This window comes from Monomorium pharaonis, chromosome 3, assembly GCF_013373865.1.
Source record: "Monomorium pharaonis isolate MP-MQ-018 chromosome 3, ASM1337386v2, whole genome shotgun sequence".
Lineage (NCBI taxonomy): Eukaryota > Metazoa > Arthropoda > Insecta > Hymenoptera > Formicidae > Monomorium > Monomorium pharaonis.
This window is the reverse complement of record NC_050469.1, coordinates 23,508,057-23,530,475: the sequence shown is the minus strand read 5'-3', so window position 1 is coordinate 23,530,475 and position 22,419 is coordinate 23,508,057. Positions and strand designations below refer to the sequence as shown.

The 22,419-nt window shown below is 25.3% G+C and overlaps 4 protein-coding genes across 6 annotated transcripts in view; 1 reads left to right on the top strand and 3 right to left on the bottom strand.

Moving 5' to 3' along the window:
- LOC118644945 overlaps nucleotides 1–22,419 on the top strand; it is a 356,119-nt gene that overhangs the window by 242,960 nt on the left and 90,740 nt on the right. Inside the window, exon 5 of one of the 2 annotated variants that reach the window (XM_036284921.1) lies at nucleotides 19,881–19,967. In XM_036284921.1, the coding sequence (XP_036140814.1) occupies nucleotides 19,881–19,967 (87 nt within the window). Of the gene's footprint in view, nucleotides 1–19,880; nucleotides 20,237–22,419 lie in introns of those variants that run through there. The other variant, XM_036284920.1, reaches the window with a different exon arrangement.
- LOC114255496 lies at nucleotides 1,555–5,615 on the bottom strand. The gene is made up of 7 exons (XM_036284914.1): nucleotides 4,309–5,615; nucleotides 3,897–4,162; nucleotides 3,096–3,233; nucleotides 2,352–2,604; nucleotides 2,163–2,231; nucleotides 2,009–2,098; nucleotides 1,555–1,778 (listed from the first exon to the last, which is right to left on the bottom strand). Exons 1-7 carry the CDS (start codon nucleotides 4,585–4,587, stop codon nucleotides 1,713–1,715), a joined length of 1,161 nt encoding a protein of 386 aa, XP_036140807.1. The 5' UTR covers nucleotides 4,588–5,615; the 3' UTR covers nucleotides 1,555–1,712.
- On the bottom strand, nucleotides 9,748–13,517 carry LOC105832091 (putative gustatory receptor 28b). 2 transcript variants are annotated; one of them, XM_012672727.3, is made up of 6 exons: nucleotides 13,159–13,517; nucleotides 12,160–13,031; nucleotides 11,720–11,969; nucleotides 11,575–11,643; nucleotides 11,415–11,507; nucleotides 9,748–11,077 (listed from the first exon to the last, which is right to left on the bottom strand). In XM_012672727.3, exons 2-6 carry the CDS (start codon nucleotides 12,282–12,284, stop codon nucleotides 11,003–11,005), a joined length of 612 nt encoding a protein of 203 aa, XP_012528181.2. In that variant the 5' UTR covers nucleotides 12,285–13,031; nucleotides 13,159–13,517; the 3' UTR covers nucleotides 9,748–11,002. The 2 variants fall into 2 exon arrangements, with proteins under 2 accessions (XP_012528181.2, XP_036140811.1); XM_036284918.1 differs by having other exon boundaries at nucleotides 12,160–13,517.
- LOC105832092 lies at nucleotides 13,972–19,869 on the bottom strand. The gene is made up of 7 exons (XM_012672728.3): nucleotides 18,858–19,869; nucleotides 18,443–18,708; nucleotides 16,811–16,969; nucleotides 16,190–16,433; nucleotides 15,999–16,067; nucleotides 15,822–15,911; nucleotides 13,972–15,034 (listed from the first exon to the last, which is right to left on the bottom strand). The coding sequence occupies exons 1-7, from the start codon at nucleotides 19,125–19,127 to the stop codon at nucleotides 14,951–14,953; spliced, it is 1,182 nt and encodes a 393-aa protein (XP_012528182.2). The 5' UTR covers nucleotides 19,128–19,869; the 3' UTR covers nucleotides 13,972–14,950.

The window sequence follows — 22,419 nt, the reverse complement described above, 5'->3', positions numbered from 1 at the left end:
GCATGCAACATTTATCTCGTGTTTAGTCAAAATTAACTATGAAATTAAACACATTTATTTAATACAAGGAAACTTGTGTTGTTATAAAACAGTATAGAATTAATTAGTGTTTATCCATGTAAAATATAAAGTACAACCATTGTAAATTTATGAATTAGATAAGTTTGATGAAGAAATACAACATTCATAAGCAACGAAATTTTCGAGAATCAATGATTAATTATAATTATAATACAATATTTGATTTTTTAAATTTATCTTTTTTTATTACAGAAAATCTTTACTTTCTATGTCATCTTAGCATATATTTATTTACATTGCAGTCCACAATACACGTTTGCGATATCTTTTGCTACACATAAAAGGTCGAATGACGATGAGAGACTTTTTCCATGTACATCTTATCCTATATTGTTCAATTTCTGACAATTCTTTAATGTGATCATTTATTTTATCTAATCTAGTACCTATGGAACTATAATTTAAAAAATATAGAAAATAAATAATTATTAAATTAATTATATATGGTCTCTCTTTCTCTCTCTCTCTCTCTCTCTCTCTCTCTCTTTCTCTCTCTCCTTTCCTCTCTCTTTCTCTCTCTCCATTTCACTCTCTCCTTTTTTCTCTCTCTCTCTTTCTCTTCTCCTTCTCTCTTTTTTTTAAAATAATATTTATAAACACTCCACATAGCTAACACATAAAAAATGTTGAAGCGGATTTTTGGATAATCAAAGGGATATTTAAGAATTCCGAAACCGAATATAAATATAATTATGAAAAAACGTTGTATAACTTGTTCTACTCAGTGTTTATTATAATTGAAATTTGCCGAATGCACACGCGTAACTATTGTTTTCAACTGAAAATTTATGGTCTGTAGAAACATCATGTTCATCGCGATAATTAGATTATACTTCATTAAATAATCAAATATCACTTTATTAGCGTCGTTAAATTGCTAAACAGTAACACAGATGTACACAATTGAGATAATTGATTTTTATGCAATTGTTTTCGTTCATTGCATTGTTTAAAATTACATATAATAGGGTGATTCTTAAAGATACTTAACAATTGCAATATGCTAAAAGGGTGATTCCTGAAATTATACAAAAATTTAAATTACCAAAATGTCCAAATTATAATAGTTTTTAAAGACATAAATTTAGCAAATTAAATTACAACAGTTTTAAAATGATAAGTATTTAGCAATTAAATTTGACAATTCAAAGTACTCCAATTTATATTATTATTATACACTATTATGACACATCGCACAATGAAGGTGTATGCAAAATTAATATAAAATACATGAATCTTATTTAGGAATATTATCAAATGTTTGAACTATTCAATTTGCAAAAGAAAATTATACAAATCCTATTCTTATTTTTGAAGAATTTGTTTTTAACTAATTTTATATAGAAAAACTATAAATTTATGAACTACATAAGTTTTTACTTTTTTAATTAATTAAGCAAATAATGTTTTTATCAATACTAATACTATGCAGTGTTGAGTTTTTGTGAAATAAGAAGATGTCGCTTTAGAAAGTTTATATTAATCGATTTTCCTTTATTATGTTAAATTGTTTCTGAGTGATACAATCACAAGTAAATATAATCACAAAGAAAAACCTTGATACAGTCTTGTCACGTGAAGTTGAGTGAAATGCTTCTTGTATTATTTCCATTGGCAGGGATTAAATGCGTTTAATATTCAATTAATACTTTAAACTGTACCATAATAATTAAGTACATTAAAACCGTCATGCAAAACTGGAAAAAATTTAATCAATTTTTTATTAATTAAAGAAATTGCTTCTTAAATAATTTCAAAATAAATTTTGAAAGCGAATGAAATACACAGTATAATATGAAAAAAATGTTATAACTTTGATATTGAAGAAAATGTTTAAAGCGGTTACTAAAATTTTATGTATTTTAAATGGAACTAAGCATTACATTATTTTCTTTATACAAAAATAAGTAAATGAAAAAAATTTAACCTGCCGGAGACACTCATAGCCAAAATAAAAGAGACCCATTCCATTGAATTTCAAGGGATGATGCATTGTTTGCAGAATAAAGTAATAAATCTGTATAGAAAATATCAATTAGTTTTAAAAGCTTTTTTCTTTGATGTATTTAAATATTTTTTACCTCTTTCCAAACATCAGCATATTGATGAATATACGTCAGTTGATAAAATAATTTACTAACTTTGTTCGCCTGAAATTCGGAACTTATTATTATACAATATGTAGCTAAATTATTATTATAAAATATATATCACAATATTTTAATATCATAATTTATATCATGATGGATTTCAAACGGATTTTTCTTTACCTTTTGCGTGACGTTTTCACAGATGTAATTTACGGCATAAAGCCTTATTAAAAAAATTAAAACCCGTACAAAAATACCAATCCAGTCAAATAATGTATAAATTCTTCCTCGATATTGTTGTATTATCATCCAATATAAATAATAAAACAGTGATGTTAAATATGGAAGAAGAGATGCCATTTCAATAGTCATTTGCACTGTAAATATCAAGTTTATCTCGCGAGTTAGATGACATAATTCTAAATGAAGATGCCTGCCAAAAAATGTATTTTAAGAACATATATTTTAAGAAACATAGAGAAATTGCAATTACAATTAAACTACATTTTAATTTTTTAAATAAAAATAATTTTTATAATTTATTTTTACACGCACATACAGACACACACATACATACACACAACATACACACGGTTTTCATAACAATTTGTTAATTAACAATTGTATATTAGCTTTTTTGATTGTATCATATAGATTTATTGCGCTGAATACCATTTTCTTTATTTAAAATATTCTGAAAAATTTACAAAATATCTGTCAACATTATAGTTGACAAATTTTGTAGTTGTTTTCCATAATCTTTTCTTTGAGAGAGAAAGCAAACAGACTTGAAATTTTATATTTTATGAATAAATATTATTTTAGCTTGGACGTGTCGAATCTATAGATACAATCGAAGAATTAAATTTTATTATTTAATTAATATCGAATTAATAGAGCAGTTTAAACATATACAAATATTACATTGTAGTCCATAAAGTTTTCTTATAATTATTATGTAAAGTGTGTTGAGGTTCCCATGTACATCTTAGCCCATAATTTCTTCTCATTATTAAACATCGTATATGCTCATTTACTTTATCAAATCTGGTACCAACATACCTGTGCAAAATAATCTTTTAATAAATTTAAAACATATAATAGCATTTCTGATTTATAATATAAATGCAAATTATTGAATTCTGTGTACAGATAATAAATATAAATTTAAAATCTTTATGTACAAATTTTTTTTATTGGAACGTTATATTTTGAGTACCGAAAGTAGGCGGTCTGTGTAATAAATTCTTTTAATTTGTTAAAAATACAAAAAATTGGCATTTTAATAATAAGAGCATTTTATTGTACCAGTATTTGCTCATGGTCAACTTTATGTAGCATTCTCTAGAGGAACAAAAAAAGAGAAAATGTAAAAATTAAGATTGATGAATCCAGCAAACAAGGACATCTTATTGAAAGAAGTAAAAAATGTTATACAAAAAATATCATATATAGACAAGTTTTATAAAGTAAAAAAAAATGTATAATACATATCTGGAAAGATATGTTTAAATGAACTATTTTCAGTGTGAACTACTCATTTGTGGATTAATTTTCTTGCAAATAATCTAAAAATTATTTAAATTTTTCAGGAATGGTTGCCAAATTACAATGCGCAAATTAATGTATTTTATGTGTGTGTGTGTTGTGTGTGAAGCAAGAGCTTTCGAGCCCGCGCGAAGCGCGGGCAAAAGAGCTAGTATTATTATATTGTGTTGTACAAACCATAAGAAGAAGATAAATAACAAATCCACAAGCACATTGATATGAATACAATGATTTAATATGTAAGGCAAATATAATCCCCAAGTACTATCATAGAAGTTGAACCACCATATTGAATCAAAAACACTTATTGCCAGATAGTACACAATCCATCCAATTATTATTTGTTTAATCTTCACATGTAGCTTTTGATACATTTTTGGAGTACCTAATTTCTCCAAAGTGTCATCCACAGCAGCAAGTTTTTTTATGCCTATTTCAAATCTCTAAAATAACATTAAATAATTTAAAACAAGCATTTAAAATAATTATGCTTGTACGATATGTATAACTATGGAAAAGGACATTTAAAAAATTTAAAGCTGTCACTTTATTGTAAAGAATTTGAAGTTTATACTTATTGTAAAAGTACCTTTTGATGATAGAAACTCATAATCACAGATATAATTGAGAGCAAGAAGTTTGATGCTACACCGATTTCCATAGCGATTGACTCAAATAATATTTCTCTTGTAAAATTAATATATATGTAGGAAAAAATACAGGTATAAGCAAACCAGATTGTCAAAGAATATAGAATATTTAAACATGTAACTTGAATCTTTAATCGCTTTTTTGGATAAAAGGTTAAGCCCACAACAAAACACATAAAAAGAAGAGGATGCAAAATACGTTGAAGTGTATCCACCATAATTATGAATAAAACTAACAAACTAACTATTCACACTTTGTGGCAAGTTGAAATTCATATGCTACACATATCGCAATTGTGTCTTCTAATTGTGATAGTAAATTTTAGTAAAACGTATGTCTTATTATGTATCAATGCGTTTGATATTTGCACTCACGCTTATTAAAATAATGGACTCTATTTGATGAACAAGAGACACGTCTTAGCATTGAATTTTTTACAAAACGGTTATTGACTTGGTGTTATTAGTTCATTTTATTAATTATTTTATTTAACATAATTCTTACTCTAAAATCGAACCGGGTATGTTCACTGAATACAATAATTACAAGACTGCCGCTAAATGGTTTTGTTTTTCGTATATAAAATTTAATGATATCTCTATTCGGTTAGAAAAAATGTTGACAGAATATTAACAGACTGACAATAGAATATCAGAAAGTGTTAGCAAACTGAACTCATCTGAAGTCCTATCCTGCTAACATTCTATTGATAAAACTTGTTAACATACATATTTTACATCAACAAAAATCGATCGAAGTCTGCTGCATTTTTGTTGCCAATCTGTTGTCATATTATTATCACGCAGGTTCTGCTAATTTTCTGTCGTCAGTGATATCTTGTCAACGGATTCCATTCGATTTCTGCTATGTAGAACGTTAGCAGGTTCTGTAATATTTTTTGCAGTAATTTGCTTACATTGCCTGATATTACGAAGTCTGATTGAAATCTATTGTCTCTCTGACATAAGATCTTAACAAACTATGCGTATAGTCTGTCTTTTCAGGTTTGGCTGTTGGAAGTATACATATATCTCGATAAGAAAACATTTATTAAATATTACGAAATCTTGCATCAATATAATCTACAATTATGTAGATATCTTTACAAAAATAGATGTGTAAAAATTTTTTGTAAAATATATATTGATAACTGTTTACGCAATTAATTTTGAAAGTTTTTCAGCAGACTTATAATGTGTATAGCAAATCATCTTGGTTGTATATGTATATTGTATTTGCAAAATTAAGTTTATAAAGAAATTATTCAATACTTGAAGAAATATTTTAACTGTATTATATATAAAATATTTATGAATATTTTATAACTAATTCATATACGTGTTTATAAAATTGCATTATTTTAGAAATATAATGTAAATATTGCATAAAATATAATATATTTAGCACAGCAACATTTTAAATAAATAATTAAAAAGTTTTTTAAATACTTGTAAAATACTGATACCTCAAACTTAGATTTGTCTAATTTTTTACATTATATAGAAATTTCATTCCGACAATAAAATAACTGCGCTAAGATGATACACTATAATAATATGCAGAATGCAGCATTTTAGACTATTATCCTAATGCAATTATCGCGAAAATTTTTAATTCATCAATTTATGTATATGCAATAATATATGGTTATTATGCAATATTTTACATTACAATTAATATTATGTTAAATTGTTTATGAATAATGTGAAGAATAACTTTAATGCATTCTTGACACGGCAAGTTGTTACAGATGCTCCTTGTATTACTTCCATTGGCAAGAATTGAATATGTTTAATATTCAATTAACACTTTGAACTGTGCCATAATAATTACATACATTAAAATCGTCATGCAAAACTGAAAAGAAATTTAATCAATTTTTTATTAAATACAAAAATTGTACCTACTGAAATAAGAATGAAATCGAATACACAACGCAATACATATAGAAAAAATGTAATAATTTTGTTATTGAAAATGATTTTACAAATTATATCTAGACTTTTGTATATTATACAAATATTGTACCAAGTACGAATTAACTGACATGTTTATAGAAAAATAAATAAATGCAAAAATGCAGAAATTGTTAACCTGCCAAAAACACTCATAACCAAGATAGAAGAAACCCATTGCACTGAATTTTAACGGATGATGCATTGTTTGTAGGATGAAGCAATAAATCTGTATATAAATCTGTCATTTAGTCTTAAAAATTTTTTTGTTGATTTTTGTTGTGCTAAAATATTTTTTACCTCTTTCCACACATTAGCATATCGGTGGATATATGTCAATTGATGAAATAATTTACTAACTTTGTTTGCCTGAAATTTGAATCTTATTATAAAAAATATATATATAGCAGAATTATTAGTATAAAATATATATCATGATATTTAAATATGTTAATAAAAATTTAAATTTTATAACAGATTTTTCTTTACCTTTTGCGTGACATTTTCACAAATATAATTTATGACGTAAAGCCTCATTGAAAAAGTAAAAATCCATATGATAGTACAACTCCAATCATATAATGTGTAAATTCTTCCTCGATATTGTGCTGTTGTGATCCAATACAAATAATAGAACATTGATGTTAAATATGGAAGACAACACGCCATTTCAAGCGTTATTTGTACTGTAAATGTTAAGTTTAACTCGCGAGTTAGGCGACATAATTCTAAATAAAGGTGCCTGCAAAAAAATATATTTTTAGAAAAACATATCGAAATTATGACTAAATTATAATTTTTAGTTTTCATAATTGTTATAATTATTTTACAATTTTTATCCCTTTGAGTACACTAAAAATCAATATGACTCCAATAAAAGTTGGTCTTGAAATATCTGTAACTTAGAATATTAAAGCAAATTTCGATTATGCATTTGTTATTCATTTAAGATTTCTACTTTACTATCGAACAATTGCTGAAGTTACGTTCCAAAGCATCATCGTTTCAATTTTTTCTGATTACGTATAACAATTTTCTCTTTTTCAGATGTCATTTTTTTATATGTAAACTTTGCACCAGAATTTTTTTTAACCAAAAGAACCAATAGCATCGCTACGGTACTTTCTCAATTAGTTGGGGTCAATTTGATCTTATATATACTGAATGTTACATTGAAAAAGGTATATGATGGAATTAACTAGAATTCTGGTGAATAATCGTATAATTAAATTTCTGGTTAATCTTACCAGATTTTTTTTTTAGTGTAGACAGAATTCTGGATAATCTCCAGAATTCAGATTCAGGTTATTAAACCGTATAGTGAATAATTGTGTAATCAGAATTCTGGTTAATCTCACCAAATATTTTTCTCATTATACGGGCGGGAAGTATGTACTCAAAGGATTATATAAATATGAATTTATTAATTAAATGTATTATTTAAAAAAGTATCGAATAAATAATCCTATTTAACATGTATACATATACAAGTATTAATTTACATTGAAGTCCATAATGTTTTCTTATAATTAATAAATAAAGTATATTGAGGAACGTCGAGTATAGATTTTTCCCATGTACATCTTAGTCCATAATTTCTTCTCACTAGTAAGCATTGCATGTGTTCATTTACTTGATCAAATCTAGTGCCAATGTACCTGTTTAAATAATTTTTTAAGAATTGTAAATTATATGGTAGCATTATTGATTTGTATATGTGAATGCAGATTTTGTATAATAAATATAAGTTATAAATCTTTATGTACAAAATTTGTTTTCTTTATTGGAACATTATATTACGATTATTGAATAGTATAACTTCAGTCTGTGATAGAATTTTTTAAAAATTTGTTAAAAATTTGTTAGAAATGCTAAAAGTTGGCATTTTTACAATAAAAGTACTTTATCATAATATAATTCTAATTATTTTTGATTTATATAAGAATTAAAATACAAAAAACACGAAGCAAATATAGCATGTGTGCGTGTGTGTTTATGTATACACAGAGAGAAAATTTTTCTTTAGATTTAACAAAATATATTAAAAACAAACAAATGTTTTGGAATAGACAAAATTTATTTAAAGAAACAACTACGATTATTAATAATACTGTTTGATACAATAAAACAGTACTTTTTTTATTCAATACAGATAATGTTTTATATTATATAACATACATTATGTTAATTGAATAAAATAAATAAATTCACACAAATATAGAAAAAATATTTATAATAATTATTCTCTCTGTATCTACATATATTATATTATAGTATGTTATACAAACCATAAGAAGAAGATAAATAACAAATTCACAAACACATTAATATGAATACAATGATTTAATATGAAAGACAAATATAATTCCCAAGAAGCAGTTTCTTCAAAGTTCAACCATCCTATTGCGTCAAAAAGATTTATTGCAAGATAGTATATGATCCATCCAATTATCATTTGGTTTATCTTTATACGTAGTTTTTTATATATTTTTGGAGTACCCAATTTTTCCAAAGTATTATCGACAATATCAAGCTTCTTTATGCTTATCTCAAATCTCTAACAACATTAATCGATAATTTAAAACGCATATTTCAAACGTAATTTTATATTTTTTATAATAAAGATAAAATTAAAGGAACAGACATTTAAAAAACGTTTAAAAGGTATTTGAGTTATAAAAATTTGTTTTACAATTGTTTTTATATTAGAAATACCTTTTGATGGTAGAAACTCATAATCGCAGACATAATTGAGAGCAAAAAGTTGGACTTTATACAGACTTCAATAGCGACTGAATCAAATAGTGTTTTGCTTGTAAAACGGATATGTACATAGAAAAAAATATAGGTATAAGCGAACCAGATTGTTAAAGTATATAGGATATTTAAATATGTAATCCACCGAATTTTTGGTCGTTTTCTAGGATAAAAGATTAAACCCATAACAAAGCACATAAAAAAAAGAGGACGTAAGGTTTGTTGAAATGTGTTCACCATAATTATTAGTATCACAAGCTATTCACACTTATTTCTAGTAAGTTGACATTCATAAACTAGACACATCGCGATTGTGTTGTCTTATGTGACAGTAGATCTGTAGAAAATATATATACTCATTACGTGTTTATATGTATGAGCTTAGCACTTACGCTTATTAAAATAACGAATTCTATTTTATGAAGACATGACTTAGCATTGCGTTTTTTATATTATGGATTATTTAATCGATATTATTAATTTATTTTATTAATTATTTTATTTAACATATAGCTCTTATTAAATCACGAAATCGTATATACATTTAATATTATGTAAATAAATTATATGAATAATATAATAATATTCAATTTTTCACATAATTTGTAAAAAGTATTAATTGCACAATCTCTTATTGAATATAATAGTAATATTATATTGTAACGATACTATATAAAATAGATCAAAAGTACAATATATATGATTAAAAAATATAACAAATCTTTTTATTGACATTTAATATTATTAATTTTTTTGTGCGTTGAAAGTAGTTCCTTTTGTGTCACTTTTTTGTGGATAAAGTCACCGATTTTAGGATTTAACATTATTGTACAGTTCTTGTCTTCTAATATAGATGACGTGAATCGTAGTGAAGAACATTCCAGGACGACTTTTTCAGCATGTTTGTTTATATTAGCACTTGCGTACGTGTCATCTTGCGATATGCATATTGTAATTCTTGCAAAATTTATCGACGTCTTGTCGCTTTTATGAACCTAATTTTGGCTAACCTGTCAATTTGCGAGAATCTAAGCTACTCAAAGGATCACACATCGACGCACAAGTAACAATAAATATGGCATGCAACACGGCGTAACGGCCTTTAAGAAATTTTAAGATATCAACAATAAGTGAAATAACTCACTTGTAACAATTAATTTGTATGTTAAAAAAAATATAAAATAAAAATTCTAAAAGACATTACAAATTGTAACGTATAACGGATAAATTTAGAAATATGAAAGAAAATATATTTTGTTTTGTTTTTTACTATAGAAAATAACAAATATTAATTATCTTGAATAATATATTCAACATTCAAAAAACAATTGCGGAATTGCTGGTGTAATATTTCCAAGACAATATCATATTCTTTATATCGCATTGTCATATTTGTTCTAAAAACATATAAAGTATAACGATTTGCTTTTCTCTTATGTGATAACTATCAATTATTTTAAATAGATATTTTGAACTACACCATGATCATGTACATTACAATTGCACTGCAAAACTGGAAAAAATATTAATTATTTTTTTGAATAAACATAATTTTATTTTTATAAGAAAAAAATGCATTTGTTTTTATGCAAAATAAGTTTGAAATCAAATGCACGACACGTGATGAAAAAGATGTTACAACAATTTTAATGTATTTTATATATACATATAGTGTTTAATTTATATTATGAATTTTATATTATTTATATGTATATAAATATACATATTGTGTGTGTGTGTGTGTGTGTGTGTGTGTGTGTGTGTGTGTGTGTGTGAGTGTGTGTGTAATGCACATTCCACAAACAAATACTAAATTACTGATAATTCAAAAAAAATATTATATACTTTAACTCATATTGTTACCATATTTTATCTTAGAGATATGTATATTAAGTATAATTTGTTGTATGTATACAATAACTAATCTTCAACTTGCCAGATAGATATGTTGAACTGCACCATGATGATTACGTACATTACAACTGTACTGCAAAACTGGGAAAAAAAAATTTTTGTTTAGTTAATTTTTTTATTCAGTTTAATTTTATTTTCTTCTTGAACAAAAATTGCATTTTGTTTTAATGCAACTGTTTTAATAAAAATAAGTATGAAATCGGATGCACGGTACTTGAAGAGAGTGATGTTACAACAGTTTTGATATTTTTAAAAGCAATTTTCTAAATTTTTAAATACATATGCGATTAATCCTGCGAATCACAATATAAATGTGATATAACACAGAGTGCTATTGGATAGCAATTGCATTTCTGGGATAAGCATGACATTAAATTATCAAGTTTGTATAAAAATAATGAATGCAAAAGATTTTAACCTGTCGAAGAAGTTCGTAACCAAAATTAAAAAGACCCATTCCTGTGAACTTCAACGGATGATGTATTCTTTGCAAAGTGAATTGCTGATAAATCTGTGCATGAAAAGTATGTAGTTTTAATCATACATTTTTTTACTGCTTCTGCAGAAAATATTTTTACCTCTTTCCAAACAACTGCATATTGATGGATATTTGTTAGTTGAGGAAATAATTTATCAATTTTGTTTGCCTGAAAGTCAAAACTTATTATTGTAAGATATATACCTGAATACTAAATTTAAACTTTATAGAGAATTTTACCTTACCTTCTGCATAACATTCTCGCAGATATAGTTTACAACGTAGATTCTTATCAATAATATAGAAAGCCATATGATTGTACTAAACCCATTATCAGAGAAATACATTTTTTCTTGTTTCTGTACTGTTATACAATAAACATAATAGAGCATTGATGTTATATGTGAAAGATAACATGCACTTTCAAAAGTTATTTTTATTGCAAACATTAAGTTTAACTCTCGAGAAAGTCGACATAATTCTAAATGAAGATGCCTGCCAAAAGAATTTTTTTTAGAGAAATTACATTAAACATTAAGTACTGACAAATCAGAGATTTCAAAATTAATATAATTATTATTTATTATTTTTATAATTATTAAATATTTATATCTGTTTATTAAATTTTATTATTACAAATAACATCGAGTTGATAATTTAATCAAATATGTGTATATAAATTTACATTGAGGTCCATAATGTTTGCTTGTAATCAGTATGTAAAGTCATGCGTTGATGAAGAACGATTACAGATTTCTTCTTCCATGCACATATTATTTCATGATTTTTTAACACTAATAACCATTGCATATATTCATTTACTTTATCAAATCTGGTGCCAATATACCTATATAAATTATCTTTTAGAAACTTAAAAGATATAATGTTAGAATTTCTTATTTATATATGAAAATCACATATTGTTGAATAAATATAAATTATAATAGATTTCTTTATATAAAAAAATTATGTAATATTTTTATATGCTTTAATAATATCAATTTTTGAAATAGATTTTTAAAAAATTTACTAAAAACAGAGAAAACTAACAATTTAACGATTGACGTATTTTATTAATTATGAGAAAGAAAGAGAAATAAAGAAAGAGAAAAAGAAAGGGAGAGAGGGAGAGAGAGAGAGAGAGAGAGAGAAAACTGCAGTTTTAATTGAATTTAAAAATATAAGAATATTTGAATATATTATAAAATAAGTATGTGTGTGAGCTAACTTTTGTTGCACATATGCACTGTTCTGTCATTACTATATGATATTATATTATACAAACCATAAGAAGAAGATAAATAACATATCTATAAACTCATTGAGATGAATACAATGATTCATTATATAAGTTATATATATATTATAAAGAGTAATTTCTTCAAACTTGCTCAACCACAATATTTCGTCTAAAATATTTGCTATAAAACTGTACAAAATCCAACAAATTATTATTAGTTTTGTCTTCATATGTAGCTTTTTATACATCTTGGGGGTACCCAACTTCTCCAAAGTATCATCCACAGCAGCAAGCTTTTTTATACTTATCGCGAATCTCTAAAACAACATTTAAAAACAGATTTGAAACTACTATGTTTTTACAACAAATAACTACAGAAAGAAATAAGAGATTTAAAGGGTGTTAAAGGATTTGAATTTTATACAGATTATATTAGAGAAATACCTTTTGATAATAGAAACTTATAATCGTGAACGTAATTGCAAGTAAAAAATTTGTTATTTCAACAATTTTCAGAACGACCGAATTGTAAAATATTTGCTCTTTAAAATAAATTATCAGGTTAAGAAAAAGATATGCATAAGCGAACCAGATCATTAAAGAATATAAAATATTTAAGTGTTTGATCCATCGAATATTTGAGCTATTTCTGGAATAAAAGCCTAAACCCACAATAAAGCACGTAAAGAAGAAAGGATGCAACGTTTGTTCAAGTGTGTCCACCATAATTATAAATATCACAAACTATGTAACTATTTACTTTTAACAATTTTAAATTTGCTCGTTAGTCATACGACGCGGACTTGTAATGATAGTGGATTTTCACACACTATGTTCTTTATTATATCTTTGTATTCGCACTTAAGTTTATTAAAATAATAGATTCTATTTGATGGACAGAAAATATGACTCAGCATTGAATTTTTTATTCTACGGAAATTGAACTGGTGTTGTTAACTCATTTTGTCGATTGTTCTATTTCGTATAACTTTTATTACGCCACAATATCGTACTTGTGCACAACACATATAAAATAGGAAATAAATAATGTAATAAACTATACAATTTATATATATATATATATATATGTATGTATATGTATGTATAGTAAAAACGAGTACAGTAAAAATGACATAAGTAATAGTGTTACGTTTTAATCATAATATAAAATTTTTATGACAATGTGATAATAGCAAGAAGAGTGGAAAAATATGGTGTTTTGATTACTAAAGTACTAGAATATTATATTTAATTTTTTTATTTAATTGCCAGCATTCATTCATTATACATATGTTAGCCATTGACATGTGGCGACTGGCCCTTTCTAATAAAGAAATTAATGTATAGCGTTGAGTAGTGTTGAAGATAGTCGCAAAAAATATGGCCGCAATAGCTATTTATTATGACGAGCGCAAGGTTACACATTCTGTAGGTTCAATAAAGTAACAAATATCACTCTGAACATATTAATCTTTATATTCTATGAATCATCTTAACGGAAGAAATATAATTTTTTTTTATCTTTTTGCAAAAAGTATATTAAACCTTTATAAAATTATATTTAGTATGTTGGCTGAGGTAATATTTTTCGCAAAAATTCTTTAATATTTTTAAATGGTAAGAGTTATCTTATCGTTAGTTAAATTGATAATAAATTTAATATTATGGTATTACTAATCTTGTCTCACTTTAAGTGACCGCATTTAAAGTCCAAAAATAATAATGCGTAGTTTAAATAAATTGGAAAATATATACACATAAGAAATACTAAGTTTGTTTATTCTTTGTGCTATATTTAAATATATTAGTTGAATAGATTTAATAATTATATTAGTGAATATATTATTGAATATATAAAACAGAACGCGAAAATTCGCTAAAAATTCACAATAAGACTTTAAAATAAGACTTTAAATAGTCCTGAGAATTAAAATTATTTTAATGTATGTTATTATTTAATTTTATTAATAAAGTTTTATTTTATACATTTTTATTTGCCATTGTTGAAGACATAATGCATAAATGCCATGTAGGCACACTTCAGAAAACTTGAGAAATTTGTGCATTAATAATATTATAACATTGCAATTTACACAATATTCGCTGCAAAATATCGATAAAATGTAAGTAATGTAAATAACAATTTTAATTTAGCAGTTGGTTGATTTACAACATCAACATCAAATATGTGCTTCATATTATTGTATCTGTTCGGAAAATCAATTTAGTTATATTTCTAAAACCCTACGTAAGTAAATACTTCAGATGTGCGAGGTATTTGCATTGTAATAATCACAAAAGTTAAAATTGCCATGACGGACTGAAAGAATTAAAATTGATTAAATTTTAATATAGATATAGTTTCGACAATGCATAAACAAAAATAATATTTTAGCTCGGTTTTTTGTATATTGATTTATCAATATTTTAATTAAATAGGTAATAAAATTTGATAACATATATTTTATAATTTAATGTAAGATTTAAAAATATTTAGTAGCTATATTTAAGGAGATGCTAAAGGCAGGTCTGTTTTACCAATAAAACGAAATAATTTTTGTAAAAAAATGATTACGTGTTATTGTTTTTAGAAATTAAAATTCTTCTCCAGAATGAAAGTATATGCATTACTACCAGATTGTGGAATTTGTTGAAATCCAGAAAAACAAGAAAAATTTTATAATTTACTGTATTTTTATACTTATTGTTAGTCATGAATGAATCATATATGAATCACGTCATAACAATATTTGCTTAATGTAAAAGATTTGCAATTTATACTCACAAAATTTGAAATTCTAGACAAGTAGATGACAGGAACAAATAATGTGGAGGTCTTAAAGTTAGACTTTGATGCCTAATTGAGACGAAATTGTATAAAATTTTAGGCGTATGTACGCGTGAAAAGATGATAAGTAGAACAAGAAGTTTTTTCGTTCTTGATATAAAGTCCGATTTACAAACTGATATTAAAACATATACCTTAATTGTGGAAAAGGATTTCCAAATGTATAAAAGAAATATATACAAAATCTTGTCAACAATGTGTACTAATGATTCTACATTATCTCGATCAAGTTTGACCGTTACTCTATATGGATACGTACATTTCGAAGGAAGCTATAGCCAAAATAGAAGAGACCTAATCCAGAAAACTTCAATGGATGATGTATTATATATAATGTAAACTGGTAAATCTGCACAAAATGATTTAGATACATCTAAATAACGTTATATTTGAACAATTTACTTTAGCTTTTTTTAATTATTGAAATTTATTTTACCTCGTCACGAATATCAGTATATCGAAGAGAATTTGTTAATCGTTGAATTATTGTTTTCATTTCGTTACTCTAAAATAAATTATTTCCAATAAGTGTAAATAAGTAAATAAAAAAATTAATTTTGTGTGTATGTGTGTGTGTACATACGCGCGAGTGTGTATGTGTATATAATAAATTTTGTGGGAATTTACCTTAGCACTAATACTCTCGCAAATGTAATTTAAGCAAAAAAGTTTAATTACATATACAGATAACCATAAATAAATATTGATCCATTCTATTAGCGATAACATTAAGTTATCTGTTATACGTATAAAAATGAAATGAAATATTCTTGTTAAATATATCAAACAAGCCAACATTTCTATAGTCATTTGCGTTTCATACATTGCATTTAATTCGCGAGCAAGTTTACACAATTCTAAATAGAGGTGCCTATTGAAAAATAAAAACTGGTAATAAGAACTTAAAAACTTATGAAAAACATTATTTTTAAATTTATTAAATCTAATGAATATAGATTTATATCTATTTTTATGTAAAAAAATAAATTTTATGTCAAATTCTAAATGCAAAACTTTCATGTTAAATTTTTTTTTATGACTATGCTAACTTTAATTTTGAGTTAGCACAGTCACTATTTTCTCCTGGCTGGAGCAAAAAAATCGGTACTTGAGTAACAAGTTAAAGAGCTCTAAATTTTTCTGTAAGTTTAATTCGATTGTGCTAAAGTGGCTGTACCAGCTTAATAGACGTTGTTAGATAAGACTAAAATTAGTAATCTATTTAAATACATTTGTGCAACAATTTACATTGTGGTCCACCAAATATGCTTATAATTGTTAATACACATGATGTATCGACGAGTGGTCCATACTGCTTTTCTTTGTGTATATCTTATATTGCATTCTTCTCTCAACGATAAACTTCTCATGTGTTTATTTAATTTGTCAAACCTGGTGCCAATGTACCTGGAAAGAAGAATAAGCTAGAGATAGAACTTTAAAAACTTATATAATCTTGTTATCTCAATTTTAAACAAAAATGATTTATTAACATTTGTCAAAATGCTATATTAAACACCAACTATATAGTTTTAAAATTATTATAAATGGAGTACTGAAACAAGCAAAATGCGCACGCAATGTTAGCAGATTAGTAATGGATTTTCTCGAAACTTGATAGCAAATTGACATCTGTTATTTCAGCAATTTCAGTTTACTTGCAGGATCTGCTCACAAAATTTGATAGCAGATTGATAGCAAAAATCGAGCAGAAAATCGTAAATTTTACTCGATTACTGCTGTCAATTGGTTATCATGACATAATTATCAATATTTAACATGATTGCCATATTTTTGATATTTACAGATTCTATATGTGCAATTTGTAGTCTTTTTGCTGACAACAATTGATAGCAGACACTTTGCATGCTCTCAACAGATTTGACTATCTGAAACATTTATCGTTAGAACAAGTTTGCTACTAGCATAGGCCTTTTATTGCAATTCTCTTATTTTTTGGAAACTGAATATTGCACTATATTAATACACGAAAAATATTAGTTGCAGTTAGTTGCAACAGGAACAATTTATATGCAATAGTTAAATATTGTTGTATACCGAAATTTTGCTACATACAAAAATTCTTGTTGCTGCATCTATTTTTTAATGTATTGACAAAAACATGATCTATTTTTTTTTATAAAAATATAATACTGGGCAGTATTAAATTGACTAGTAATTATTACTAGTAATTATTTTGAGCATTAAGGGTACTAACAGCAGTTATTTTAATACTTAAAATAAATATTAATTATTAGCCAATTAAATTTCAGATTACTGCTCTGCAATATTAAATAAGAGTTACATACTTAAGGAAATACAAACTCATAGATTTTACATTTAAGTTTTTTAAATAGAAAATTGTATATAATCGTACTACACTGCGGAACAGCATAAGCCTTAAAGTTTTCGTATAATCCATAAAAAACACTTTACATTGAAGTAAAATTCTTCTAGAAATTTTTAAACATTAACTTGTAAATATTTAGTACAAATATTTTGACTCATGTTAAAAGAAAAGAAAAAGAAAGTGCAAATTATTATATTAGTTTTAGGATCTAAGTTCTCAGACATAAATTTTAATTATGTTGCGGAAGCATTAATTATTAGAAAATATGAAACATTATTATAAAAACTGTTATTTGATATTTTTTAATTTGTTTTCAAAGTTATATTTTTAACATTTATTTAAAAAATATTATTTGAAAACAAAGCGGTATGTATGTAAGTATCGGTAATCTTTTTCTAAATTATTTTGATAAAAAAAGTATGAAATTCTCTAAAAATTATTATGTGCTGCACACATTAACAAATTTTTTTAAATATATATTGATTTAAATGTTGTGCAATACATGTAAGTATCTTAAATAATATACAAACCATAGATAAGTAGCAAACATTAAATCCACAAACAAGTTGGCATGTGGAAAACAATTCGTAACATAAGGTATAATTATGCACCAAAAATTATTTGTTGTACGAAACCACCACATTATATCACTTATATTGATTATTAGACTATATACTAACCATCCGATTAATATTCTTTTTATACATACATGTAATTTTTGATATATTTTAGGAGTACCTAAGTCTTCCAATGTATCGTCCACTGCAGCAAGTCTTTTTATGAACATTTGCAATTTCTGGATATTCGACAAAAATACAGTTTGTTTAATGCAATTGTATTTGTGCAAACATTATTCGGATAATTATATTTTTGTTAGAAGGTATTATAATAAATTATTTGAATTTTATAAATTAATTCGCGCAACGTATATGTGTACACATGTACCTTGTGTTGACATAAACTTATAACCATGGATATAATAGTAACGAGATAGTTAATTCCATTGTTGATTACAGTAGTAATTACTAGATACCAGTATTCTAGTTGAAATATAATTACTACATGATAGAAAAAATAACTGCAAGTGGTCCACAATGTCACATTATAAAAAATACTTAAATAAAGTTTTTCCGGTGTATAAACACCTAGACCGAGAATATTAGAAGTCAGAAATAATGGACGTATAGCTTGTTCTATTGTAGTCACTATACTCATTATTATTGTAGTTTCTATTGCAAACTGACAGCATGTTGATCTTTATTCAGTCGAAATAGCTATTCGTTAAAATGACAGAATAATTCATAGATTAATACATTAGTGCTTTATCTTAATCGATTTGTGTCATCTAACACTATTAGTGGTAATAATAATAACATAGTTTTTATTAACTCTTCCTGAAAAACCTTAGAAAAATTTTAGTTGTCGTCCATTGTTTATTAAAAATTTATTAATAAAAATATTATACAAACAATTTTAATTATGCGATATCGGAACTGTAACAAAAAGAAACTAGGGTAAATATTCCGATGGAGGAATTGGCCTTAATTATGATGTCGAATCATTGACTTTGATCTTGATATGTCAAGATTAATGATTTAAGTTCATGATTGTGAACAATATGTTAAAGGTTTTATTTGCTCGTTGTTTGTTAAAAAATATTAACAAAAATAATTTACATAAACAGGAAGAATAGTTTATAAATAGAAATAAAAGTATATTTTAGAATGAAATATATGTAGAGTAGAATCGTAAACTTATGTTGAACAAAATAATTAAATCTGGTTTTGGGTCGTAAGAGATGGAGAGATAGGATAGACTTCGCTTCAAGTAGAAAGTTGAAAACCCATATGAAACAAAACAATTATGCATAGATCCTGTGTTTTCCACGCGAAGCGACTTCTTCCCTCCCGCCCATTTCATTCCGTATTTAATACGTATATGAAGAAAAGTCTAATTTCTGTTCTGCAGGGGTTTTTGACTTTCCACACAATGCGAGATCCATTCACATCGCCCCATGCTTATGACTCCACAAGACGCCGAAAATTGTCCACAGAGGTATGTATGTCGAGATATGTAATTAATTATTTTTTAATTAAAAATATAGACGTGGCCCACCATATTGTTTCCATATTGTCAGACGTGAGGAGTTGAAGTATGTTATAATCTTTTGAGCGGCATGTAGAAGGAGGGGTTCTGTTGTCTTTCTGCATCTCGGCCACGCGTTTTCTTTTCAGTATTTTAAAAATAATATTTGACGTAAATTTTTAATTCCCCATCACATGTAAAGTAAATATTAAATTTAAATAATATAATTTTCAAATTTGTTTTGTTTATAACTTTTTAAGAAACAACGAGTGATAGTTAAAATCTTTTATAAAATTATACTCAAGAAGGATCTTAATAACAAATAACATATATGTTATTGTAATTATTAAAAAAATTGTTATACAAAAATTAATTATTGGATTAATAAATTGAGATATATTTTATAAATATTACAGAAATTTACTTTAATATAAATATGTACAATATATAAATGACATAAATTAATAAATTTTTTATTGTAGAATATAATTATGCGTATCCTAACACAAAAATAATAAAAATTAAATTATTATTTACTTACTATCAGAAACTTTAGCAATTAATATATTTTATATAATTAAAGAAAATTTACGGTAATAAATAAAATAAATTAGGATTAAATAAAAAGTTAGAAAAAATATGAATTGTTTCACATTTTCGTACTTATTTTTTATTACTTGTCATAGCACATATATTATCTTTATTTTGAGTTTCCATACTTCTAAAAGTAAAATTTGTTTACGTGAAAGTAATAGCTTTGGTGATTCAGATGAAGAGAAGTAAAAATAATTTTAAAGAGAAATATCAATAAAGTTTTAATTCACTTTTTATGTTATCATTGCTAAAGAAATAGTACGTCTTAAGTTATCATAACATTGCAATTTATTGTATATTGTTTACATGATATTGACAGAATAGAAGAATGTTTTTGATTTGTAAACAATATAGTTTTTCTGTAATCCTGCATCGGGATCAATTTGATCATATGCACATTCTTAAAATCCATAGTGAGGTGCGCCAGGCATTTGAATTATGATAATCACAAATGTCACAATTGTTATAATAATCTGGAAGAATTTATTAAATTTTAATGCAGACTACATTTTGACAAACATATTAAAGCTGATATTCTACCCTTGATTTTGCAGATTTGTTATTTTCATTACGTAGTAAAATAATAAAAAATTATATGTGAACGGTAATAATAAAATCTTGTGAAACGTATGTCTTTTAGTGCAAGATATTAAAATAGAAAAATTTAAAAAGTGTTTATAGAAACAAACTTTTCGAAGAAAGTCATTGCCAAAGTAGAAGAAACCTAATCCAGACAATTTCAATGGATGATGCTTTATTTGTAATGTAAACTGGTAAATCTGCACAAAGTTATGTTATTTAAATTTAAAATATTTATTTTGTTACCTTTTATTATTAAAATTTATTATCTATTTACCTCATTACGAATCTCAACATGTCGAAGAAAATTTGTTAATCGATTAATTATTGTATTCATTTCATTAGACTAAAATTAATAACATGCTATAAATAAATAAATAAATACATGCTTATATGTATATATATATGTACATATTTAAAATAAATTACATAGAAATTTACCTTAGAACTAACATTTTCGCAAATGTAATTTAAGCAAAAAATTCTAGCCGCATAAAGGAATACAAATAAATAAACATGTAGCAACTCTATTAGCGGTGATACAAATCTGTCATTCGTTACATGTATGAAAGTATATCGAAACAGTCTTATTAGAAATACTAAATAGGCTACTATTTCCATAGTCATCTGTGTATCAAACATTGTGTTTAATTCGCGAGCAAGTTGACACAATTCTAAATGGAGATGCCTATTGAAACATATAAATTATTAATAAGAGCATTAAAAATAACAATAAAAAAAGAATTTTTTTAATAAACAGATTAGGAAAGAGTCTCCAAAAGCGGCACTTTTTTATTTCTTGAGAACTAACATTGCATTGTATTAATATTGATAAAAATATGATCTATTTAGATCGTGAAAGAAATAAAAATTTATAGTTCTTACATTTCTTTATATGCATTATCCTTACATTTCTATACATTTCTTAATATGCTTTTCTATATAAAATCCATCAAAAACAAATCTAATCTAATCTAATCTTTATAATAGTTGCGCTACATGTTTTATTTTGCGAAACAGCTTAAAATATATAAGTAATCAACAAAAAATCGACGTTTTACATCAAAGTAAAAGGCTTTTAAAAATCATATACATTAATTTATAAATATTTTGTACAAATACTCATGTTAAAAAAAAAAGAAAAAAGCAGCCAACAACGCTAGTTTTGAGGCCTAATTTCTTAGATGTTTATTTTTTGTTATGTTGTAGAAACATTAATTATTACAAAATATGAAATAGTATTATAAAA

Bases quoted from the DNA above. Each gene is read 5' to 3' on its own strand.
- LOC105832091 (XM_036284918.1), bottom strand. From the start codon at position 12,284: ATGCAATGGTTATTAGTGTTAAAAAATCATGAAATAATATGTGCATGG. The intron at 11,644-11,719 runs GTAAGGTAAAAT...TTTGACTTTCAG, and splicing joins GCGAGAATGTTATGCAGAAG to GCAAACAAAATTGATAAATT. The intron at 11,078-11,414 runs GTTAAAATCTTT...TTTTTTTCCCAG, and splicing joins GTTACGAACTTCTTCGACAG to TTTTGCAGTACAGTTGTAAT.
- LOC105832092 (XM_012672728.3), bottom strand. From the start codon at position 19,127: ATGAGTATAGTGACTACAATAGAACAAGCTATACGTCCATTATTTCTG. The intron at 18,709-18,857 runs GTACATGTGTAC...TCGAATATCCAG, and splicing joins TAAGTTTATGTCAACACAAG to AAATTGCAAATGTTCATAAA. The intron at 16,068-16,189 runs GTAAATTCCCAC...AATTTATTTTAG, and splicing joins GCGAGAGTATTAGTGCTAAG to AGTAACGAAATGAAAACAAT.
- LOC114255496 (XM_036284914.1), bottom strand. From the start codon at position 4,587: ATGGTGGATACACTTCAACGTATTTTGCATCCTCTTCTTTTTATGTGT. The intron at 4,163-4,308 runs GTACTTTTACAA...ATGTTATTTTAG, and splicing joins TGAGTTTCTATCATCAAAAG to AGATTTGAAATAGGCATAAA. The intron at 2,232-2,351 runs GTAAAGAAAAAT...TCCGAATTTCAG, and splicing joins GTGAAAACGTCACGCAAAAG to GCGAACAAAGTTAGTAAATT.